The 18,951-nt window shown below is 43.1% G+C and overlaps 2 protein-coding genes and 2 non-coding genes across 4 annotated transcripts in view; all 4 read right to left on the bottom strand.

Moving 5' to 3' along the window:
- Positions 1 to 33: 33 nt before the first annotated feature.
- Positions 34 to 1,349, bottom strand: LOC134212550 (uncharacterized). Its single transcript, XM_062690528.1, has 3 exons — positions 1,115 to 1,349; positions 688 to 849; positions 34 to 618 (listed from the first exon to the last, which is right to left on the bottom strand). The coding sequence occupies exons 1-3, from the start codon at positions 1,179 to 1,181 to the stop codon at positions 392 to 394; spliced, it is 456 nt and encodes a 151-aa protein (XP_062546512.1). The 5' UTR covers positions 1,182 to 1,349; the 3' UTR covers positions 34 to 391.
- Positions 1,350 to 15,822: 14,473 nt separating this feature from the next.
- On the bottom strand, positions 15,823 to 15,947 carry LOC134218658 (U5 spliceosomal RNA). Its single transcript, XR_009981423.1, has one exon. It is a non-coding gene; the product is annotated as a U5 spliceosomal RNA (small nuclear RNA).
- Positions 15,948 to 16,099: 152 nt separating this feature from the next.
- Positions 16,100 to 18,951, bottom strand: part of LOC134212558 (uncharacterized) — a 93,496-nt gene continuing 90,644 nt past the window's right edge. The window contains exon 3 of the mRNA XM_062690536.1: positions 16,100 to 16,979. Coding sequence (XP_062546520.1) covers positions 16,768 to 16,979 — 212 coding nt within the window. The 3' untranslated portion in view covers positions 16,100 to 16,767. The remainder of the gene's footprint in view (positions 16,980 to 18,951) is intronic.
- On the bottom strand, positions 17,531 to 17,654 carry LOC134218664 (U5 spliceosomal RNA). Its single transcript, XR_009981429.1, has one exon. It is a non-coding gene; the product is annotated as a U5 spliceosomal RNA (small nuclear RNA).

The following is an 18,951-nucleotide window of genomic DNA, read 5'->3' on the forward strand; positions in this document are numbered from 1 at the left end:
CAATTGATCATTTTTATTGAATTTATCAATTAATAAAATTGGAAAAATCTCGTTTTATTAGGCACTTTGAACCGTAAATGCACAATACGTTTAATATATACACTTGCTGCTAGGCCTAACATTTTAATATTCGCTATATTCTTATAAGATCTAGATTGTAAAAATGTAGAACATTCTTAAGTTTTGTTTTGGACGGATTTGTTACTTAAGAGATTGTCTTAATTATAATGCATTAAAAGTCTACAATAACAATTATGTAGCGAAACGCATGGCGCATGATCTTGAAGTGATCAATAAAATCTTATCGAAATTCGAGAGGAATTTAGTAAAAGAATTATACTGTTGCTGGAATGTGTGCTAAAATAATCAGACCTAAGAGGAGACATACAAGCTAAAACAAACGATACAGCATGATACTCAGCACCATGAAAATCAATACACTCCACTGCTTTGGAGCAAACTGGGGTGCACTGTTGCATCCGTCTTTGCTGTTGCAGGTGCAGTACTCCATGAAGATGTTGTACGTCCCACTACGCATCAAGCAGAATCGTTCATCCCCTTCGATGCCCGGTTCACCCATAAAAGCACAGCTACGAAAATAGCGCCATTCTCCGTGAACTAAAAAAATAAACACAATTTGGTGTTAATCGATGATATCAACCTGACAGTGGTGCACACTTGACTTACCCTTCTGACGGATCTTGCGACACATGGTCGCCCGTACTCCCGGTAGATGTTCCTTAGACTCAACCTGTCTACAGTCCGTGATCGAGAGGGTGCTGTTGTCAAAAGGGTCCGCGCATTTCGGATCCGAGTCCGATCGACATTCCCAACATTTGATGCTGTAGGCTAAAAGTGGTAAGCAAACGAAACGATCGGTTAACAGCCCACAGTTTATGAGCAATGTTTCAATGTGGCCGAGTGCTTGATCATTTTAATTTTTTTCGATGAAATAACATCGAAATTCGAATTTCAAGAAAAACTATTAGGACGTTTTAAAGTATCACAGATAATCAGTTAAAAATCGATTTAAATCATTCGATCTAGCACAAATATTGAATGAACCGCCTCCAAAATATACGTGATTAATTGATGATCGATGAAGCATACACACCCATTTGTACAGCGACGACGATAAACACTATTCCGAAAGTGATCATATAAGTTGAATTCACTGCCATTTTGGATTATTTATTTAGTTCGTTACGTGAACTTTCATCAACTTGTCTTTAATATAAGTATTTTTCAATAAAAATAGTGAAACAGTTAAATTATATGCTTTTAAAATCGATCAGCAGCAATGAACGCCACTTAAGCTACTATTTCTTGTCCTTGTATATGTGTTAATGATCACATCCATCTAAATCATAAGTCGGATGCCAAAACACGAAACGTCAAACACGTTTAGTTTGTTTGTATTGTGGACAATTTACTATAAGAAGCCGCACCCTCTCTGCCATAATCGCAGTAACAGGTACTTCCAGTTGGATTGGTCGTTGTGTAGCCCCTCTAGCTTCGATGCGATGGAGGTTCTTGTCCGTAGTGCAGGAAAGCCGCGAAAGGCCTTTCGGATTGGTATAAGGTATATAGCTACAATGGGCTGAGCTAATCATTTGTTATAAATTGTTTTACAAAAAGACTCAGACTCTTTTTAGACTTTTTCTTATGAACGTGTACTTATACTGCCGGTGGACGCATAATTGTCCCATATGTTTGCTGGAATTCCCTATATACATGGGACACTTATGCGTCCACCGGCAGTATAGTGCAGACATGTGACTAGTGTTAAGGTAAAATATCGTAATTCGCAAAAAAAATCAGTTTACTTTCAACTTCACTGTTTGTCTTCCACTTTTATTAGTTTAATTTGTATTCTCATTCCACATTACTAATCAACAACTAAAAATTATTGCCCTAGTTTTTTATTAAAATTAAAGCATTTGTAATTTTTACCAGCTACTTATTATGAATTATGTTTTATAATTATGTTGAAAATCTGCTAAAACGTGTGTATCAGTTTTGATTGATCACTTTAGTGTGTAAATAAAATATTCGACTAATTTTCTTAAAGAAACTAACGGAAGTGACTAAAGCTGAGAAAATATTTTTATGGCTAAACCGAGAAAATAACAAAGTCATTACGAAAAAAATTCGCTAACAGGATTACAATTTTTGTAACGTGGTGATTATTTCAGCACGAGTTGTGCAACATCTAAACAGATAACACTGAATCAACCATTTGACGCCACAATACACGATTCGAGGCTGCATCTCTCCATCCTCGAATGCGCCCCACGCACGCCAAGTCGTTTTGCACCTGGTCTGCCCATCTCGCTCACTGCGCTCCACGCCGTCTCGTACCTGCCGGATCGGAAGCGAACACCATCTTTGCAGGGTTGCTGTCCGGCATTCTTGCAACATGTCCTGCCCATCGTACCCTTCCGGCTTTAGCTACCTTCTGGATCCTGGGTTCACCGTAGAGTTGGGCGAGCTCGTGGTTCATTCTTCACCGCCACACACCGTCTATTGCACCCGTCCTAAGCACCCGTCTCTCGAATACTCCGAGTGCTTGAAGAAAATTATGTATTATCCACTATTTTAGGACACGATGATTTCTAGTTCAATTTCTATTTATTCACAAGATTTCAGTGAATTTTGTTTTTCAAATTTTTATCTCAAAATCGGTAGTGTTTACTGGCTTTTCATTGATTCTTCGATGTGTCTGCCCTGCTTCACATTTTGGAATGTGGAATACTCGATGGAAGCTAACTGCCTCTTAACTTGCGTTTTTTCAAAGTTTTGCTTCTGGTGATGTTGGCATCAATCATGTCTTTCCTAGTAGGAAGGAAACATACAACCCATCCAACAACTGGTTTGGAATGGGAGCCACTTGACCGTTGATGATTTGCCTATTGTCGTCAGATAAACCTTCTCTAATTCTTCCCGTGAGTGCCCGGAAAGAATATTGCATGCTTTCACTGGTGCACACATAACCATCTCTTTATACCCGACTTTGGTAGAAAGATGTCGAATGGAGCTCCAGGCGTTTGGAGCAGTCGATAGAAGACATGATGATTCAAAATGGATGAACTTTGTGGTGATTCCGGTATAAATATTGCACTTGTAGCTTCTAACTTGATGACGTGATGATCGGACCTTTCAATATATGGATAGTAAGCTAGGAAGTAGATAGTGTTGTGGCAAGTAAGCAGGGATATTACTGGTAGTACATCAATGAATGCTCGTGTCGCGCTATAGGAAAACTCCAAATTTATTTCCACAGAAAATAATAACAAATAATTGCCACAATTCAATTTGGCAGAATGAAGAAAGATCCAAATACTAGGTGCAGCAACGAATGGTGTCGTTCTCCACAATGATGACAGTTCTCGGGATGCTGACACTCGCTGGTTGTGTGTCCCGAGTGCAGGCAGTTCACGCATAAATGGTTCTCATCCACTAGGTTCTTCCGATCAACCGGTTTCAGTTCACCAAATCGGTCGCACTGGAACAATAGATTTCCGCTTCCACAAATTACTCGACAAATGTCGAGATGTTTCAGCTGCCAATCCAATCACCTGTATTCTTCTTCTTCTTCTTCAATGGCTTTACATTCCAACTGGAACTTAGCCTGCTTTTCAACTTAGTATTCCATTGGCATTTCCTCAGTTATTAATTGAAAGCTTTTCTATGCCCGTTATTGCATGAATATGTATCTTGTGTGGCAAGTACAGTGGATGCACTATGTGCAGCGTGTCGAGAATGTTTCCAACTCGAAAACATCCTAGACCGAACCGAGAATAGAATTCGCCATCTCCGGATTGGCAATCCTACGCCTTGCTCGCAAGGCTTCTGGAAACCCCTTCGCCTCGCAAGGCTACCCCCACCTTCATAACGTCGTGAATAATGAAAGCGTGCCGGTTGCCACAGTACACACACACTTGTTCACTTCTGCATTCGGATTTGCTGTGTCCGAACTGCAGCCACAAAAAACAAAGGGCATGATACCGCGTGAAATGGCGCTCCTTCCATGATTCCATTCGCTCAAACGTAATGCACTCTGTGAGGCTGTGAAAGGGGCCATCCTTAGCCGTGCGGTAGGACGCGCGGCTACAAAGCAAGACCATGCAGAGGGTAGCTGGGTTCGATTCCCGGTGCCGGTCTAGTCAATTTTCGGCAATAACTGTGGAAGAACACTAAGCTGCGAGGCGGCTCTGTCCCAGTGTGGGGATGTAACGCCAATAAGAAAAAGAAGAAGAAGAGGCTGTGAAATGCAGGACAAATTGAGCACTTCACTCCTTTCTCTGTCGGTGGGCTCTTTGCAAAGAAAATTGTATTTTGCACTGATGCACTGGAAACGACGGGTTTTCAGTCTCCTTCAAAAAGATTTTCGGCATCTGAATCCTCCACTTTTTCTGCAACCATCAAATCACGATAAATATTGATGGATTTTGCGACCAAAAACGCAAAAACTTCATCTTGATGAGTCTGGCCATAGTGTTCGGCTGAAACAAACGAATGCCATCTACGAAATCACGCCGCACCGGTCAGCAATGTGCATCAAATCTGATTTTGAGCTAGTTCTCCGTAGATAAACTTCTGCGTCCAATAATCACACTAGTTGAAAATGACGTTGAAAATGGTAGAGGTTTTTCCAGCTTACTCACTTGTGGTATCACTTCCATTGTAAATGGTTTCGGAATTCGTTCTTGATTTCGGTATTCACTTGTCTAAACAATGCCTTGCAGAAAGCGACGCGTCCGTACCCCAAGCCGATCAAACTTGCACTGCTGTCTTCTGCTGCTTCGTACACTTCGCACTGACTACTGATTATCGGAATGATGGTTTAACACAATCGATCATATGGTTGCGTATCGTGTTCAGGTATGAGTATATGAATTTTCCTTACCTTATGGATCCTGTACACCTCCGGTGGTGCAAAAGGCCCACTTGAAAGATCGCCATCCTGAGCGTTGCCCGGCTATCGCTTTAACCTGTTGCCAGATTAGATTTCGGTCGACTTCTTTTATTTCTTTATTGAGGCTTCGCCGCCATGAGCCTCTGGGTCTGCCTCTGCTGCGATGTCCCACCGGGTTCCAGTATAATGCTTGTTTACAGATTTCGTTTCCGCCCCTACGTAGAGTGTGGCCGACCCAGCCCAACTTCCGATCCCGAATTTCTGTTGCTATCGTTGTGTTGTTTCTTGTTGTTTCTTAAACTCGCAAAGGCAGCCTTGCTTGCTTTCTTGATCCGTGTGCCTATGTCGATCTGGCTACCGCCGTCTGACGCCATTTGGCTACCAAGATATTAGAAGCTTTCAACATTCTCCACTGGTTGCCCGGCTACTGTGAAACTGGGAAGAATCACCGTGTTTACATCCAATGATTTGGTTTTGTTGACGTTGATGACTAAACCTGCCGAAGAGGAGCGCTCGGCAAGGTCGTTGAGCTTACTCTGCATCAGTACATTCAAAGTTAATTGCCTATATGCCGGGTATTAAGCCACCCGGAGTGGAAATTAATTACTATGTCTGAAACTTGATTATGCATATGTACAACATGTGATAGATTTAGTTCGGAAAAGGTATTGGAGGGTAACCGCCCCTTCGGTGGGGTTTGATCCCACGACCCCAGTTCGCATGACAGGTGCTTTCCCTACTAAGCTACGAAGGACCTCCGTCGTCCACCGCAGCTTAGCGGGTACTGATGAAACCAAATTCCCAGCACCAGGTATCAGCCGATCTCTCGCAATACATTTTCAGAACTAACTCTCTCAAATGTATTTTTGTACACATCATGTCAACCAAGTAGGATGAGTATTTAGTATTGTCCGGCTCCTACACACTTGCTTCATCAGCAACGGCGCTCAATGAAGTAGGGTTGTGTGAGGTTGTGCCAGTTTGGTCGTCAGATCCCAACACGACCACACAAGCGAAGAGAGATCGCCACTCGAGATCAGTACATTCAAAGTTAATTGCCTATATGCCGGGTATTAAGCCACCCGGAGTGGAAATTAATTACTATGTCTGAAACTTGATTATGCATATGTACAACATGTGATAGATTTAGTTCGGAAAAGGTATTGGAGGGTAACCGCCCCTTCGGTGGGGTTTGATCCCACGACCCCAGTTCGCATGACAGGTGCTTTCCCTACTAAGCTACGAAGGACCTCCGTCGTCCACCGCAGCTTAGCGGGTACTGATGAAACCAAATTCCCAGCACCAGGTATCAGCCGATCTCTCGCAATACATTTTCAGAACTAACTCTCTCAAATGTATTTTTGTACACATCATGTCAACCAAGTAGGATGAGTATTTAGTATTGTCCGGCTCCTACACACTTGCTTCATCAGCAACGGCGCTCAATGAAGTAGGGTTGTGTGAGGTTGTGCCAGTTTGGTCGTCAGATCCCAACACGACCACACAAGCGAAGAGAGATCGCCACTCGAGATCAGTACATTCAAAGTTAATTGCCTATATGCCGGGTATTAAGCCACCCGGAGTGGAAATTAATTACTATGTCTGAAACTTGATTATGCATATGTACAACATGTGATAGATTTAGTTCGGAAAAGGTATTGAGGGTAACCGCCCTTCGGTGGGGTTTGATCCCACGACCCCAGTTCGCATGACAGGTGCTTTCCCTACTAAGCTACGAAGGACCTCCGTCGTCCACCGCAGCTTAGCGGGTACTGATGAAACCAAATTCCCAGCACCAGGTATCAGCCGATCTCTCGCAATACATTTTCAGAACTAACTCTCTCAAATGTATTTTTGTACACATCATGTCAACCAAGTAGGATGAGTATTTAGTATTGTCCGGCTCCTACACACTTGCTTCATCAGCAACGGCGCTCAATGAAGTAGGGTTGTGTGAGGTTGTGCCAGTTTGGTCGTCAGATCCCAACACGACCACACAAGCGAAGAGAGATCGCCACTCGAGATCAGTACATTCAAAGTTAATTGCCTATATGCCGGGTATTAAGCCACCCGGAGTGGAAATTAATTACTATGTCTGAAACTTGATTATGCATATGTACAACATGTGATAGATTTAGTTCGGAAAAGGTATTGGAGGGTAACCGCCCCTTCGGTGGGGTTTGATCCCACGACCCCAGTTCGCATGACAGGTGCTTTCCCTACTAAGCTACGAAGGACCTCCGTCGGCTAAGCTGCGGTGGACCTCCGTCGGCTAAGCTGCGGTGGACGACGGAGGTCCTTCGTAGCTTAGTAGGGAAAGCACCTGTCATGCGAACTGGGGTCGTGGGATCAAACCCCACCGAAGGGGCGGTTACCCTCCAATACCTTTTCCGAACTAAATCTATCACATGTTGTACATATGCATAATCAAGTTTCAGACATAGTAATTACTCTGCATATTAGAGCGCCGTTGCGCGAGAAGTGCAACGTCATCAGCCAATTCGAAGTCATTTAGGTGCTCCATGGTTATAGGCTGCCATAACAGCCCGCGGTTTGGTTCACGGTCAATCGCATCTACCAGAATCTCATTTATTACGATGAGGAACAGTAACGGTGATAGAATACATCCTTGCCTCACACCAGCTACGATCCGGATAGGGTCGGACAGGACTCCATTGTGCACCACTCTACACAAAAAGACCTCGTACTGTGCTTCGATGAGGCCGATGATTTTCTCAGGAACCCTTGCGCCTCAGGGCGCCCTACATATTCTCGTGATTAAGACGGTCGAAAGCTATTTTGTAGTCAATGAATACCAAGTAAAGGGACTCTTGGAATTCGTTGACCTGCTCCAGAATGATGCGGAGCGTGACAATATCCACAGGATCTTCCGGCACGGAATTCGGCCTGCTGCCGCCGGAGATTCGCATCAATCTTCTCCTGAATCCGGGCTAGGATAATTTTGCATAGAACTTTGAGCACGTTACACAGCAACATAATGCCTCGCCAGTTATCGCATACAGTCAGGTCACCCTTTTTGGGCACCTTCACTAAGATACCTTGCATCCAGTCGACCGGGAAAGTTGCGGTGTCCCAGATATTACGAAATAAACGATGCAGTAGTTGAGCGGATGTCATGGGGTCAGCTTTGAGCATCTCGGCTGATATGCGATCGACCCCTGGAGCTCTTTATTCGATTTCATGCTTTGGATGGCAGTTTGAATCTCTAGCAGTGATGGAGCTTCGGTATTGACGCGTGTTATACGTCGGATCCTAGGCAGAATATGCCGAGGTGGTGATGGCCTGGCTGGCACTTGAAAAAGTTGCTCGAAGTGCTCAAACCAGTGTTTCAGCTGGTCAGTTGGGTCGGTCAATAACTGACCATTCGCGTCTTTCACAGGCATCGTTGCTCTCATCTTCGCCCCGTCTAAGCGTCGTGAGACATCGCAAAGGAGGCGAATGTCCCCGGTTGCGGTGGCTCTCTCTCCTTCGTCGGCCAGAGAGTCTGCCTACGCTGACTCCGTTAACAGCTCTCCGTTTTTGCTCATTTCTCCGAGACCATGGTGTCCCATAATGCGCTCATGGCTCGAGTTGTCGGATCCGATCTTCGCATTGAAGTCGCCCAAACAGATCTTGATAACACCCTTCGGAATTCTATCTACGACGGCATTGCGTTGACTGTAGAAGTTCTCTTTGTCTTGCAGATCGGCAGCATCGGTTGGCGCATAACATTGGATTATAGTAAGGTTTCGGACCCGTGTTCGAGGTCTGGCAACGATTATCCTTTCATTTATAGGTTCCCACTACATAAGCGCAGTGTGACTTAGCGCTTAGTAGGAAGCCAACTCCACGATGCCGGGCGGCATCGTTCTGTGTTCTCCAAAGTTAGGCCAAAGGATTTCACTCAGTCCCAGGATCTCAAGCTTCATGCGGCGTGCCTCATTGGCAAGTTGTGCCAATTTACCCTGCTGGGCTAGGGTTAAAACGTTCCATGTTCCTATTCGTGTCCGTTGTTTTGTGCTAAGAGTCGTCGCCGTAAAATCAGTCCGTATTCTTTCATTATCGGATTCTCGAACAAATTGCTGTTTCGGGAACAGTAGGTTGTTGGCCCAAGGTTCCCTATCCACCGGGATGGGGTTGCCATCTTAGGTATAGCTTCCGAGGAATAGCATTTCATACTCAGCCGCTGAATGCCAGAACAGACGCTGTTGGAGCCGCACCTCCTTGGTGAACAGACGCTCGATCAGTCGGGTCAAATTTGTTTAAAGTCCCACCCAAAACCAGGACTAGGCTTGTGCGCTTTGAGCGGCACACGGTCGCTTTGATAGGGCACATGCAGCTTTTTATAGAAGTTCAACAGAGCCCACTGTCGAACCCCAACACATCCCAGGAAGACCCCACAGGACGCACCCTCTCACTCTAGCTGATGTCAGAAGAACAACAGTGCCCAGGCTACACTACCAGCTAAGTACACAACCCTTAGCTGGCGGTCAATTGTCATGGGAAGACCCGTGGAAGTCGAGAGAATTTCTAACCTAAAAATTGTCTAGACAGGACCGAGAATCGAACCCACCCACCTATCTTCAGCAGGGTCTTGCTTTGTAGCCGGGCATCTTACGGCATGGCTAAGGAAGTCCCCTTTTCGTTTAAATGAGACGAAATCAATCGAATTTCGAGTCGAATGAGAATCTGTTATTGTAGTTTGTGGTAAAACAAACATCTTTCACTCATCGCTCTTTTTTCTAGAACGAACCTGGAATGAGATTTTTTTTTTCAGTTCATCATTTATCGATCTCACGAAAATTGTATGACCCCAACGGGATTTAAACCTATAAAATAAACAAAAATAGAGTAGGGATGCGCTCACCCTAGCCACACCACCTTATGCTTATACTGTCTATGATCGCATATTTATAACAATCAACAAAATTAGATATGGGAGAAATGAAATGTTTAAATTTGCGATATGTATCTGCGGGCAGCAGGGACTATGTCCAAGGGCTTGACGATCCCTCCCCAGGCCATCTGCGAGTTGTGGGGCTTGCCTAGGATGTGGTGGGGTTTGACAGTGGGCCCTGTTAAACCTCTATAAAAAGCTGCATGTATCCGCAAGTAGGCCCCACCAAAGCGACCGTGTGCCGCTCAAAGCGCACAAGCCCAAGTCCTGGTGTTAGGTGGGACGCTAAACAGCCCTGACACGACGGCCCTCCGACGAGACAGGAGGTTTGCGCAGACCCAATAAGCCGCCTAGAAAACCAATCATTACGAACAATATAAGAGATAATGCGACTCGATATAATCGGCAAAGACCTAGGCGACGAATACAGGATCACGATTGGAAGGTTGGAACATGGAATTGCAAGTCGCTAGGTTTCGCAGGTTGCGACAGGATGATCTACGATGAATTACATCCCCGCAACTTCGAAGTCGTGGCGCTGCAGGAGATTTGCTGGACAGGACAGAAAGTGTGGAAAAGCGGGCATCGAGCGGCTACCTTCTACCAAAGCTGTGGCACCACCAACGAGCTGGGAACCGGCTTCATAGTGCTGGGTAAGATACGCCAACGCGTGATTGGGTGGCAGCCAATCAACGCAAGGATGTGCAAGCTGAGGATTAAAGGCCGTTTCTTCAACTATAGCATCATCAACGTGCACTGCCCACACGAAGGGAGACCCGACGACGAGAAAGAAGCGTTCTATGCACAGCTGGAGCAGACTTACGATGGATGCCCACTGCGGGACGTTAAAATCGTCATCGGTGACATGAACGCACAGGTAGGAAGGGAGGAAATGTATAGACCGGTCATCGGACCGGATAGTCTGCACACCGTATCGAATGACAACGGCCAACGATGCATAAACTTCGCAGCCTCCCGCGGAATGGTAGTCCGAAGCACCTTCTTTCCCCGCAAAAATATCCACAAGGCCACATGGAGATCACCTAACCAAGAAAAGGAAAACCAAATCGATCACGTTCTAATCGACGGTAAATTCTTCTCCGACATCACGAATGTCCGCACTTACCGCAGTGCGAATATTGAATCCAACCACTACTTCGTTGCAGTATGCCTGCGCTCAAAACTCTCGACGGTGTACAACACGCGTCGAAGTCGGACGCCGCGGCTTAACATTGGGCGGCTACAAGACGGTAGACTAGCCCAAGAATACGCGCAGCAGCTGGAAGTGGCACTTCCAACGGAAGAGCAGCTAGGCGCAGCGTCTCTTGAAGATGGCTGGAGAGATATTCGATCCGCCATTGGTAGCACCGCAACCGCTGCACTAGGCACGGTGCCCCCGGATCAGAGAAACGACTGGTATGACGGCGAATGTGAGCAGTTAGTGGAAGAGAAGAATGCAGCATGGGCGAGATTGCTGCAACACCGCACGAGGGCGAACGAGGCACGATATAAACAGGCGCGGAACAGACAAAACTCGATTTTCCGGAGGAAAAAGCGCCAGCAGGAAGATCGAGACCATGAAGAAACGGAGCAACTGTACCGCGCTAATAACACACGAAAGTTCTATGAGAAGTTGAACCGTTCACGTAAGGGCCACGTGCCACAGCCTGATATGTGTAAGGACATAAACGGGAACCTTCTTACGAACGAGCGTGAGGTGATCCAAAGGTGGCGGCAGCACTACGAAGAACACCTGAATGGCGATGTGGCAGACGAAGATGGCGGTATGGTGATGGACCTGGGAGAACGCGCGCAGGACATAATTCTACCGGCTCTGGATCTCCAGGAAATCCAGGAGGAGATTGGCCGGCTGAAGAACAACAAAGCCCCTGGGGTTGACCAACTACCAGGAGAGCTATTTAAACACGGTGATGAGGCACTGGCTAGAGCGCTGTACTGGGTCATTACCAAGATTTGGGAGGAGGAAGTTTTGCCGCAGGAGTGGATGGAAGGTGTCGTGTGTCCCATCTACAAAAAGGGCGATAAGCTGGATTGTAGCAACTACCGCGCAATCACATTGCTGAACGCCGCCTACAAGGTACTCTCCCAAATTTTATGCCGTCGACTAGCACCAACTGCAAGGGAGTTCGTGGGGCAGTACCAGGCGGGTTTTATGGGCGAACGCTCCACCACGGACCAGGTGTTCGCCATTCGCCAAGTACTGCAGAAATGCCGCGAATACAACGTGCCCACACATCATCTATTCATCGACTTCAAAGCCGCATATGATACAATCGATCGGGACCAGCTATGGCAGCAAATGCACGAACACGGTTTTCCGGATAAACTGACACGATTGATCAAAGCGACGATGGATCGGGTGATGTGCGTAGTTCGAGTTTCAGGGGCATTCTCGAGTCCCTTCGAAACCCGCAGAGGGTTACGGCAAGGTGATGGTCTTTCGTGTTTGCTATTCAACATCGCTTTGGAAAAGGTAATACGGAGAGCAGGGATTAACACGAGTGGTAAAATTTTCAATAAGTCCGTCCAGCTATTTGGTTTCGCCGACGACATAGATATTATGGCACGTAACTTTGAGAAGATGGAGGAAGCCTACATCAGACTGAAGAGGGAAGCTAAGCGGATCGGACTAGTCATCAACACGTCGAAGACGAAGTACATGATAGGCAGAGGTTCAAGAGAAGACAATGTGAGCCACCCACCGCGAGTTTGCATCGGTGGTGACGAAATCGAGGTGGTAGAAGAATTTGTGTACTTGGGCTCACTGGTGACTGCCGAAAATGACACCAGCAGAGAAATTCGGAGACGCATAGTGGCTGGAAATCGTACGTACTTTGGACTCCGCAAGACGCTCCGATCGAATAGAGTTCGCCGTCGTACCAAACTGACAATCTACAAAACGCTAATTAGACCGGTAGTCCTCTACGGACACGAGACCTGGACGATGCTCGTGGAGGACCAACGCGCACTTGGAGTTTTCGAAAGGAAAGTGCTGCGTACCATCTATGGTGGGGTGCAGATGGCGGACGGTACGTGGAGGAGGCGAATGAACCACGAATTGCATCAGCTGTTGGGAGAACCATCCATCGTTCACACCGCGAAAATTGGACGACTGCGATGGGCCGGGCACGTAGCCAGAATGTCGGACAGTAACCCGGTGAAAATGGTTCTCGACAACGATCCGACGGGCACAAGAAGGTGAGGTGCGCAGCGGGCAAGGTGGATCGATCAGGTGGAAGATGACTTGCGGACCCTCCGTAGACTGCGTGGTTGGCGACGTGTAGCCATGGACCGAGCCGAATGGAGAAGACTCTTATATACCGCACAGGCCACTTCGGCCTTAGTCTGAATAAATAAAAATAATAATCAAAGTGGAGGTCCAATAAATTTTCTAAAAATAATCGAAAATGGTAGATAAACTTTTTTTTAGTTGAAAACTTCTATAGCGCCATTTACATTACTCGTAATTTGAGGGGAAATTATTGGAAAATTTTTCATCCGAGGAACACGGCATCCGGAGACAGGAGTTCCCAATGTTACTGGAAGATACGGCAGAACAATTGTACTCAGTCACTGAGTAGATGGAGGTTAGAGTGCATTTGCGAGAAAACGCTAATCACATTCGTAAAAGAGACGATTTCGGCAAAATTTGAGCCGTTATTCATTGCTATCAAGTGCGTGGTTTCAATTGTTATTGACAGGAGTAAGGAGGCAATAATGACATGGATATAAATAATGGTTTGGTATTGAATACCATACCGAATCGATATATTGAATTCATTCGTAGGAACTTTTTCTCACTGTTAAATAGCTTTCATCGTAGATGACCAATGGCGTAACTAAGGGAAGGTCAGGGGGGCATGGCCTCCACCCCCCAAAATTTGAAAAGCTAATTCCAAAATAGTATTTTTTTTTTATATATCACAAAAATATTTCCTCATTTCTTCATCAATTTTCGGCAAAGTATCGAATATGTTGTTGTCAAGTCCAAGTAATATAGATTTTTCAGATTTTTAATGCCAATCAATTTTATTGCCATTAATTATGTTTGCAAAGCGTGATAACATTCTGGTTTGATCAAAAACAATATGATGATGATTCCTTTTCTGACTTCCTATACTATAGTTAGATTTAAACAAAGCTGAAATATTTTTTTTAAACAGAATTTTAAAACAGTTTTGCAAAAGAATCTTACCGAAACTACAGTTTTGGCATATACAATTTCGGAAGATTTTATTACAACCATCGTATTGAAATCTTACAAGTTTGTATTACTTTTATACAGTGTCTGTACAAAAACTTACATTCATAGTGAAAATGAAAAAAAAATAAGAAAACAAACCCTTGGAGAAATGTACATGCCATAATTTTATACAATAATTGTCAGATTTGCTTTTTTTATGTAAGCATAGTTGGACCCCATTCTTGTAGGCTCCTAAATCCGGCCAATGAGATTTTAAACGAAAATTCTTTTGTAAATCTTTCCAAATAGAGATTATAAAAAGACAATTAAATATTATTTAGGCATGCCGCAAAACAGATGATCAAATTATTATGAAGTTACAAGTAGAATGTGCTCAAGTCGTTTTCGCCAATCAACAAAACTAGGCCTCTTGTAACTTAACAGATATGCCTGTTCCAGTCTTACTATTCATATCTAAAAACGTAGATCTGAACATATCTGTTCAGTTGAATATTTAATGATGAGCTTATAAAATATTAAAAGATCACTCTAATTAAAAAAATAGTCGAGTGATTTCAAGATTTGTTCATTTTAAAATCTTTTTGAATTCCCATAGTTAGTATGCGTAATTACAGAAATTTAAAACTCTGGCGAAAACTTACAAGAATTTTTTACAGAATATTGGAACCGAAGTAAGCTCGATCGTATTTTCTCTTCTATCTGAATGTTCGGTTTCTTCGGTTTTCCACAATATGAAGTTTATTCACAAAATCATATTAAAAACCCTGTCCTTCATTTAATACTTCAATAACACTATTGTAAAACCAAAACAATCTCACAGAATCTCAAAAGTTAGTGCAAATATGAGTATTTTTTAACATTCGTTTGGTATGCTCAGTCGTGCAGGACACTTTGCGGAGTCGCAAATTTTTAAGCATGAAAATATCAGAATTACAATACCCATCGAACTCTCTCAGTAATAGAGATTTTTTTTATTATGTACTCCACAATATCAACAAGTCATCTTCGTTTCTACGTCCATTAAGTGTGGGATTTTTCTGGGTTTTGCAACTCCTTGTCTCAACATGTAAGATTTTTTCATTCATATTATGCTTTTAATTTATATGGAGCCTGAGAAAATAACAGACCTCCTCCTTTCTCCGTTAGTCCTTACGTAGTTAGTGTGTGGCCCTCGCAACCTTTAAAGTGATTTTTAGACGTTCCGACCTTGGGCTGAATGTCTCGATAATAAAGAATAAAAAAAATAAAAAACCTTTAAAGTACTCTAAAAATTGGAATGTCACAATCATCATGAAATTGGGAAGCAAGCACGGTCTTTTTATTTAAACGTTTTCGAAGCTTTCCGCACATCATACAAACATAAATAAAAAGATTTAAAAACTGCAAAGTTGATTAAAAAATCTTGATAAAAATACAATGAAATGCACTCAAACCAGATACGATTAAAGGACATCGCTATTAAGAATCCACGTAATTCTCTATAATTTGTACAACAAATATGAAAATTAGACACGTATTGGTTCAATCACACCATTACTAGGAATTAGTTTAATTTTCCGCATATTAAGTGATAAGACAAATGAGCAGCAAAGGAATAAAGAACCCTTGACAGCACATACGTGCAATGCTCTACATCGCCATAAAAATTTTCCTCACGAGCTGGGGCCATGGCCTCAGCTAGACCGGTACTCTAGTTACGCCTATGTAGATGACCGTTAATAACTCTAAACAAGTGACAGAGAATTCCCCACGTAACGGACGTGCTTGATTTTCGGCTAATGCTCGATTCAACTAAGAATCGAGTCTAATCAAAAATTTATTTTAGACTCATTAGAGTATCCCTCTCCACGGAAATCTTTAGTAAAAGGCGAAAGATTTATTCGACAACTGAAGAGAGATCAGAGTGACGAACGAACTTCCAAACCGGAGGGGTCCTTACTGTAGGGTCTGTAATTGTAGCGATGTGTACTTGAACGTCCTTTACCTGAAGAGGGTGCTAAAAAAAAGTAAACGTGCCTTGAGAATGGATTTTCTTTTCCAATAAGAACACCTATTCCAGTTGGTCTTTTAGAAACAAGTTTATTTTATTTTAATTTATCGTTATCAATTATAATTATTATGTACATGGAAAGTTCTTATTCTAGATAACCACCGGTTGGTAAAGTAAGACCTTTGTTGTGAAAAGTTTTGATTTTAGTTTCATATATCCCAAAATGGTGCTACTTACTGTTAGAATTAAGTTGAACGACATTCAGTTGCTGGTACTTCTAGCAAATATATAATAATAACAAATAACAGATTTTCTTCCGATCTTGTCATTTACTGCAGACAGGTGCAAATAATTTTATCGCTCATGAAATCGAGTGTGATGTAATGTTTTACATTTTGTACATTTGTATTCGTATTTGGTATGTGTGTATGCTTGCAAGCAAGCATATTCAAAGCCTTTAACCGTTGATTTATAACAGGGAACACTGTGAAAGCTACATATTTATTTCGATTAGTTTGATAGCTGTTCGATATGGTACATCTACTGTCAAGTAAAGTGACTAAGAATGCAATAAATAGCTACTATTCATAAAAGTCGTTCGAAATACATTTAAGGCAACGTTGGTGTCGGATCGATTTGCTCTAAAAAGTGTGTTTTCCGATCGGATCTAGATTTAAAGCTTATGTTCAAAACTGATTAAAATGGGAGGGATGGTCATCAGTGGCGGGTTTGCCTGCTTACCAGGCAAGCAGTTTCGCGATCAAAGCCATTAGCAGCACCATCACTGCGGCGGGGCCATATTGGGACGCTCCGTTGCATCCATCGGTAGTGCAGGTTTCGCAGAATTCCGTTCGGATGTAGGACGGTGTCTGAGCGTTGATACAGCTGTTCGGTGCAGCATTGACATCTTCCCAGGCGCACGAACGGGAAACCACCACGCGATCGTTAACTGTAATGACACAAAAGTGGCGAATTAGTTGATGGCATGGTTGGTAAGATTGTACGAGCGGATTAGAACAATCTGTCATCGACATTCAATGAGCCGTGTACAATGGCTTCAGCAGTGAACTTGAGTAGGCCCAGCCTCGACTAATCGACTAGACTAAGGGAGCATAGCATTAGAACAATGTGGATCCAATGCCGCATAGAACGCGATAGGTGAGAAGGCCGAACAAGTAAGTTCAATAGTAATAGAGTGCATATAAAATCAGTATGCGACCATCGCATCGTTGGGCTTGTTGGGTTGCGGTGGATGCACTTTTTGCATACGAATCACTCCAATGATGATAATGATGATGATACGCATGAATTACTAAACTTGCTCATCGGTATCTCAATAGTTGGCTTGTGCAGAACCACGTGGCGATCGAACAAAACGATGCACCGCAATTAAATGATTTGCACTGATTAACCTCTAGGTTAGTGATGCGATCGAGGAATGCATTCAGACAATGTCAAGAGCATCATCATGAAGATCCAAACGTTCATTGAAGTTTATGCCCGATCCAACTAAGGATCGGGTTACGATAAAAAATTCTACAGACTCATTAGAGTATTCCTCTCCACGGAAATCTTTAGTAAAAGGCGAAAGATTTATACGACAATTGAAGAGAAATCAGAGTGAAGAGTGCATGTCATTCTCATAAAGGACTTCCAAACTAGACGAACTCCATCATTGATGCGTGAAGCAAATCACGCGGGGTGAATGAAATGCAAATTCTAACAGGAAACCTTTCAAAAAGCTCAATATGAATTTCAATGTTTAGTGTAATTAGAATATGTATATTATTGGTTTACCTACCAGATGTCCAACAACATAAAAAAAAAACAAAAATCTATAAAATATTAATGGGCGAGATGGATCACATTGGTCCCAGCCGTCAATTTGACAACACAAACAAAAAAAAAGATTTATGATAGGTTAGGAAAAATTAAGGTAATCATCACATACAATAAATAAATTCAACGGAAAAACGAAAAAGTTTATCACCGGACAGTTACTTTCTAGTATATTTTTTTTTAATTTGTAATTCCATCTTCTGCTTTTATTTTCATGCTGACTCCAAGATTGAGAAGCATATACAAGTCGATGTCTCTCCTCACTCTTATATCGGAAAGTCATTGCTGTCTGTCAGAATATTCGTAACACATTCGCCATTCCCTCCTTATTTTAGCTCCTTAGCAGTAAAATCTCATAAGAAACTGCCATATTGTGCTTGACGAAATTAGCCTCGTATCTGTGAATAATAAATTACGTTCAGAAAGGATAACAGCTTATTCTTGCAATCAAACGATTCCCTGCGAATCACTATTCGAGCAACATTTGAGCTTATTGAAATACATAAGATGGTTATGTATACAGAGATGATAAGTGAGAGACTTGTTCACTCTCTTTAAGATTCAATCCCTGCCTACGCCTTTGCTCGCAAGGCTACTGGAGACCCAATCAATCGAAGTGTCTGCTCGTTTTCTACAGGGATCGATTCTCGGACTGGCAAATATCGACGTAATGCTAGAGGTCGCTGGGAAATAAAACTGCTTTTCAACATAGTGTCCATTGGCATTGCCAAAAAAAATCTAATATGAACATCAAAGCTGGTATTTTGAACATTTTTGGAATTTGATCAGCTATACTGTACATTTATTTTCCTCATCTGTACAGATAAATAATAATACTAATTAATTAAAAAAAAACACTTTAATATTTCCCATGTCACGATCGGTTGTTGGTCTCAAACTTGAGCCAGTCCTCGTAAATTTAAGCTGCGGAATTTATTCACGTGAACAGGCATTTGTCCACGCTTGTGACCAAGCGGAATAAAACGATGCAAATAAGTGCAACTAAAATCGACCACTACCTATCAGAGCTATTAATCAACGGGTGTAACGACTCGAGCCAGGACCAACTATATGGATGGCGG

Source organism: Armigeres subalbatus, chromosome 2, assembly GCF_024139115.2.
Source record: "Armigeres subalbatus isolate Guangzhou_Male chromosome 2, GZ_Asu_2, whole genome shotgun sequence".
In the NCBI taxonomy this organism is placed as follows: domain Eukaryota; kingdom Metazoa; phylum Arthropoda; class Insecta; order Diptera; family Culicidae; genus Armigeres; species Armigeres subalbatus.

What these genes read in the sequence shown, in the direction of transcription:
- LOC134212550 (XM_062690528.1), bottom strand. Translation starts at nt 1,181, where the DNA reads ATGGCAGTGAATTCAACTTATATGATCACTTTCGGAATAGTGTTTATC. An exon ending in CGTCGTCGCTGTACAAATGG is followed by an intron (nt 850 to 1,114) that starts GTGTGTATGCTT and finishes TACCACTTTTAG; the next exon opens with CCTACAGCATCAAATGTTGG. An exon ending in TCGCAAGATCCGTCAGAAGG is followed by an intron (nt 619 to 687) that starts GTAAGTCAAGTG and finishes TTATTTTTTTAG; the next exon opens with TTCACGGAGAATGGCGCTAT.